This window comes from Oncorhynchus clarkii, chromosome 30 (genome assembly GCF_045791955.1).
Source record: "Oncorhynchus clarkii lewisi isolate Uvic-CL-2024 chromosome 30, UVic_Ocla_1.0, whole genome shotgun sequence".
In the NCBI taxonomy this organism is placed as follows: Eukaryota; Metazoa; Chordata; class Actinopteri; order Salmoniformes; family Salmonidae; genus Oncorhynchus; species Oncorhynchus clarkii.
The window spans coordinates 27,063,675-27,069,780 of record NC_092176.1 but is presented as its reverse complement, the minus strand read 5'-3'; the positions used below and the strand labels follow the sequence as shown (position 1 = coordinate 27,069,780).

The window sequence follows — 6,106 nt, the reverse complement described above, 5'->3', positions numbered from 1 at the left end:
GAAAGTTGTTTTCTGTTACTAAAGGCTGTCTGGCAAACTGACTGGACTAAAAAGCTTGGAATCATTTATGATTTAGTCATTATCCCTCAACAGTTAAATAATCTTACCTAAATATTTTAAATATGTACTTTTTTTTTATCTCTCTTGAGAGAGAAAAAAAAGAAAAAAAATGTTTAAAAAAGTAAGCTTCAAGTTGTCAATAATCTGTTCTCTTTTTCTCTCAATGAAATCAAGATTAAAAGTGCTTTTATAAAATATTTTCTTCTGTATGTACAATTTCTATTAGCTATAACAAAACAAAAAAACAATAACAACAATCATCATCATTATCATGTAATAAATAATAAAAAAGTGGATTAAAATGAGTTTGTAGAGCACATGGGGAATCTGGACTAATATTCATCATGTTCCTCTGACCTGGTGCCTGTGTGTGTGTTTGTAGTGTCTCTGCAACGTTGAGGTAGAGAGAGCTCTATCTCGACCACTTCATAAGCACCAAGCAGGCTCTGGCTCTGACACGCAAGCAATGCAGAGGCAGCCATGATTGGTGAATAAGGATTTACTGGCTCTGTCGTGACAGTGTGTGCATAGAGACAAACCTTGCTCTGCTTCAAAATGAATAACAGCACCAGGCAAAAGCAGGACTCACTGACTGAGCCCTTTGTGTGTCAACATGTGTAGGGAAAGCACCAGTGTGTTTAGGAGTGCATTTCTGTCCACACACTATTCCCATCAATGTCTCCGGTTTCAGGATAAAGGGCTTGCGTGGCCCGTGCTGCCTGTGGTCATTGGAAGGACCAGACTTTGGCGGCCATGCTTCGGTCGTTTAAAGCAGTAAGGCTGTATGACAGGAGCTGTGCTGGCTGGATGACAGGAGCTTTGTGTAAGTGAGAGTTGGTGTCTGTGTGTATCAGTGCACCATTTTACAGGGTCACTGCTGCCCTCTTGTGCTTCAAATAGAAAGCGCTCACTAATGCCCACAGGAGCCATAGAACTGGAGGGATAGATCTCTCAACCAACACCTGAAGGAAGATGAGGACTTCTACTGCCAGTTATTCTCACTCTACATCTATGCTATAAGAGCAGCCTTATATTCAGCATCTAGTGCCTGTTGTTCTCACTCTACATCTATGCTATAAGAGCAGCCTTATATTCAGCATCTAGTGCCTGTTGTTCTCACTCTACATCTATGCTATAAGAGCAGCCTTATATTCAGCATCTAGTGCCTGTTGTTCTCACTCTACATCTATGCTATAAGAGCAGCCTTATATTCAGCATCTAGTGCCGTGAAGAAGAGATGAATGGAGAGACTGATATGATCCCTGTAAAAGGGATAAAGATCAATGAAGCACCACAGCAGTAGAGTGAGGCGGATCGGTGGGGTGAGAGTAAAAATGGAGAGAGAAGAACCCTTCTCTTCACAGCAAGGCAGACAGGACAGGAGTTGGTTTAAAAAAGGCTATGTGGGATGGTTCAGAGAAGTTTCTGTGGGTTTCTCTTCCCTCTTTTGGTCAAGACTAATGATTGAAATGTAAAACGTGTATGTCATGCTTGTTGGAAAGACAGTCTTGAAGAGCCTTGCAGTGCTGAGAACGGCCTTTCTGCAAGTACAGTTACAAACATTTCAAAAGCCAAAGGGAAAAAAAGAAAAGGGCAGATTTCCAGAAATATGGGAAAAAAGCAAGACAGACCCCTCGGTAAAAAAAACACAACATAAACAAAATAATAATTAATAACAACATGAAAAAACAACCACATCAATAAACAAACAAATCAAATCAGCATCTTCATAATAATAATAATAATACCTGTAATAACAACATTGACAGTAACAATAACAATCGTAATAATATTGATAATAATAGTAATAATTAGGAGGATCATTAAAATTCTATGAAGAAGGAGAAGCAATGGAGTCCCTCCCGCAGAGGAGAGAGAAAGAGCACCACAGGCAGTCTGTCTGGTCCAGGGTCGGGCCCATACTGCTGCCTGACATGAGGTAAAAAACAAACAAAACAAAACAAGGATTCAAACCAGTAGTCCCCCTCCTTCCAGCCCAGAGCACCAGAGTGAGAAAACAGAGCAGGAGGAGGATGGAGATACACAGGACTAAAAGGAGGGGTTGTCTGCTCAGCCCGCTCTCCCTCCACCAGCCTGTGTGTCCGTCTGTCTGTAAATCATCACACAAAGTGGCTGTAGGGCCCAGTGAGGGTGGTAAAGGCATAGGGGGACACAGTGACCGTGGAGGTGGTGTGGTGGGTGGAGGCCAACCGCGTCACCATCCCCATCACTGGCCCCTCCGTGGTCTGGCCAGGACCTGGGCTGGCCCCTCCTGCCGTGGCCCCCAACTTGCGTTTCTTCCCAGGTTTGATGTCCTCGTAGGGCAGCCCCAGTAGTGCTGCCTCCTGCTGCCTCTCTCTAGCCCGCTCCGCCAGCATCTTCATCTTGGCCTCCCAGAGCCACTGGCCATGGCAGGGCTGGTTCATGTTCTTGTGCTGGTAGAACACCAGGGAGATGCGGGTGGGGTGAGAGCGGTCGGGCCTCTTGAGCGGCGTGGTGGCGTGCAGCTCACGCCGGGCACACTCGATCAGGATGGAACCGTGGGCGGGTGCCACCGCCACCCCTCCGATGCTGGGGTCCAGGAAGTTATGCTCGCTGTCCGACCACTGCTCTTCCTCATCCAGGTCGCGACCTCTCTGGCTCTCGACGTCGCTCGGGGTCTCGGCCCGATTAGGGTCCCAGCAGGCCTCTGGGGTTGGAGACTGTGTACCTGCCATGGATCCTCCAAAAGACTTCCAGGCCTTCTCCTGGAGACCTAGAGGGGTCGAGCCCCGACTCTCGCCCGCTTTGGAGCATATCTTGTCGGGGAAGCCTCTGGCGGGGCTAGGGCAGTACCCAGCAGGAACCATGTCCATGGGCCAAGCCTTAGGCTGAGGGCTGGGAGCAGGGCTGTCCCAGTGGCGGGGGGTGCCGGGGTGTGGGGAAGGAGAGGGTGACGGGGAGGGAACAGGGGAGGCCTTGGGGGTGTTGGGGCCAGGGTAAGAGTTCCATTGCTGGGGGTATGGGGAGGGCTGTTGTGGGGGATACTGATGCTGCTGTTGGGAGTATGGAGATTGGGAAGTCTGGTGAGGTCCCTGCTGGTGGACCTGCTGCTTGTCTGAAGTGAAGGGAGCCTCCGGGGGGCATGGTGGTTGGGGGTTGCCTTCCCAGCTGCCTGGTACCATACTCCCGTTGGGCTTGTGCCCGGACCAGGGCCCTCCAGGCTGTGGGGTGGGGATGGGAGTGTCGGGACAGCTCTGGGTATTGCCCCCCTCACACACTGCCACATCCATGGGCTCCTGCTTGATGACAGGGGTCCCTCTGTGGGAGGGCTCTGAGGAGACTGAGGAGGAACGTGATTGGTTGTAGTCAGGCTGGTGGGGGTGTGGGTAAGCGTTGCATTGGTGTTGGTTGGCTGGGTCTCCATGCTGCTGCTCAGGGAGGCCTGGGCCTGAGTAGGAGTGTGCCAGCTTGGCCTGGAGGCTCTGAACGTCTGGCTTCTTGTCCACAGGGCCGGGGGAAGCATTGTGCACTGCGTGATGCCAGGAGCTGTTACGGCCCTCGTAAGTGAGCTCACGGGGGAAAAGTGTGTTAGGGTTGGGGGGATAGTTGTAATAGCCGTACGGCAGTGCTGAGGGTAGATTGGGGTGGTAGCCATTGACAGGGCCTGGTGGAGGTGGAAGTGCAGGGGGCTGGCCATTGGAAGGGGGGCCTCCCCGTGTGTAGTAGCCAGGGTGGGAGGGGTAGACGTGGTAGGGGTATTGGCACTGGTCCACTGCCTCCTTCTTTATGGTGGGCTTCACCTCCTGCTTAGGGATCACTGTGGGGGAGAGTAGGCAGAGGAGAGAGGGGTGATAAGACATGAGATAATCACTTACCTCTGCATAAATCTGTGGTTTTTATGGTTCACTTGGTTGGAGTTTTACTTAGAACACCAGTAGTGGGTTTGATTCCTGAATGGGCTGCATACTGTATGCTGACTAGCGATAAGTCTTAACCCCAAGGTCAGTTTGGATTAAATATACTCTCCTCCTATGACCATATTATTATCGTCATATTGTAAAGTTGGCTGGAGTTTTGTTTAAAACACCTGAGTTCTGGGTTTATTATTAGCATAAAGCTCACAACACTCATGAAGCCACTCTCCCATGTTTCTAGTAGAGTTCAGGGGTTATCTCGCCTTTATTGCCATGCTGTCTGACAGGGGAGCCAGCATGCCGGACCTCCGTCTTGATCACCGTCTTATCCGGCGTCTCCGTGGGCGTTGGCAGCTGCTGCTTGGCCTTCTTCTTCTCCGAGGCGCGGTTCTTAGCGTCCAGGCGGCGCTGGCGGCAGGACTTGGCGGGCTCAGGCAGCTTGCGGACCTCACGGCGGAAGTTGCTAAGCACCTGAATGGCGCCAGTGCGCATCTTTTGCCGCTGACCCTCCTCGCTGCCAAACTCGTCTGTGAGGGCGGCCTTGTAGAGGGGAAGTACATGGAGCTGCTCGTCCTCTGGGATCTCCCCCACTGTACGGTTGTCCTCTTTAGTCAGAGTGCACACCTTGGGGAGGGGGGAGGTTAGTGTGGGACACTCACTGTTTGTACCAATCCAAACAGTCTCTATACCACCATACGCCTTTGCCACACATTCAAACACGCACAGCAGAGCATCCATTCGATGTCCACACAAAGAGAGGGAAAGAGTGAGAAAGAAGACAGACTGAAAGCTATTAAGACAGTGACAGAGAGTGACAGAAAGAGAGAGAGTTAGGGCTGTGTGTCGTACCACAGTGCAGCCGTTGTAGAGGTTGTGCTGGTCCTTGTGAGCGTGGGCACAGAAATCCATGCAGGCGGTGACACCAGAGAAGGGTCGGCCCTCCTTTAGACCCAACCTGCAGTCTGGAGCAGTCACCTCATTCTGACACTGAGGGACAGGAGAGGGTACACAGCAAAGTAAGGATGGAAATACTCTACAGACTATGTCTAACACTCATATCATCCTTGAGTTTTTAGTGTGTACTTTTGACGGTAATTCTCCAGTAGAGTGTAAAACTACTGAGGGACACGGGGAAGAGGTTGGTCAGCATGTCAAAAGGACACCATGTCACACAGACTATACATTCTGACACTGAGGGACACGGGGAAGAGGATGGTCAGCATGTCAAAGGACACCATGTCACACAGACTATACATTCTGACACTGAGGGACACGGGGAAGAGGATGGTCAGCATGTCAAAGGACACCATGTTACACAGACTATACATTCTGACACTGAGGGACACGGGGAAGAGGATGGTCAGCATGTCAAAGGACACCATGTCACACAGACTATACATTCTAACACTGAGGGACACGGGGAAGAGGATGGTCAGCATGTCAAAGGACACCATGTTACACAGACTATACATTCTGACACTGAGGGACACGGGGAAGAGGATGGTCAGCATGTCAAAGGACACCATGTTACACAGACTATACATTCTGACACTGAGGGACACGGGGAAGAGGATGGTCAGCATGTCAAAGGACACCATGTCACACAGACTATACATTCTGACACTGAGGGACACGGGGAAGAGGATGGTCAGCATGTCAAAGGACACCATGTTACACAGACTATACATTCTAACACTGAGGGACACGGGGAAGAGGATGGTCAGCATGTCAAAGGACACCATGTCACACAGACTATACATTCTAACACTGAGGGACACGGGGAAGAGGATGGTCAGCATGTCAAAAGGACACCATGTCACACAGACTATACATTCTGACACTGAGGGACACAGGGGGAGGAGGATGCCATATCCAAGAGCAACCTGTTACTACACACAACATATCAAAAACTCATAGCATCCTGCAGCTTGTGTCGTTTACTATTGGAGGGATAGTCTACTATTTAGAGGGCTCTGGCGCTATAACTTAACAGCTGCAGCTAGGTGAAGGTGGGTGTGAAGGCAGGTGTTACCTGGTTATTGTATGCCTGTGGGGCCAGCTGCTTGTACAGGGGAGCCAACTCAGTGGCCAGATCCTGGAAGTTATCCCTGAGTTGATCCTCCTGACACACACACACACACACACACAAC

General features: G+C 50.2%; 1 protein-coding gene across 4 annotated transcripts in view; it reads right to left on the bottom strand.

Moving 5' to 3' along the window:
* Positions 1–212: 212 nt before the first annotated feature.
* Positions 213–6,106, bottom strand: part of LOC139389328 (methylcytosine dioxygenase TET3-like) — an 85,692-nt gene continuing 79,798 nt past the window's right edge. For all 4 annotated transcript variants that reach the window (XM_071135995.1, XM_071135996.1, XM_071135998.1 and 1 more), the window contains 4 exons: positions 5,989–6,078; positions 4,806–4,943; positions 4,220–4,580; positions 213–3,859 (listed from right to left, as the gene is read on the bottom strand). In XM_071135995.1, the coding sequence (XP_070992096.1) occupies positions 2,181–3,859; positions 4,220–4,580; positions 4,806–4,943; positions 5,989–6,078 (2,268 nt within the window). In that variant the 3' untranslated portion in view covers positions 213–2,180. The remainder of the gene's footprint in view (positions 3,860–4,219; positions 4,581–4,805; positions 4,944–5,988; positions 6,079–6,106) is intronic.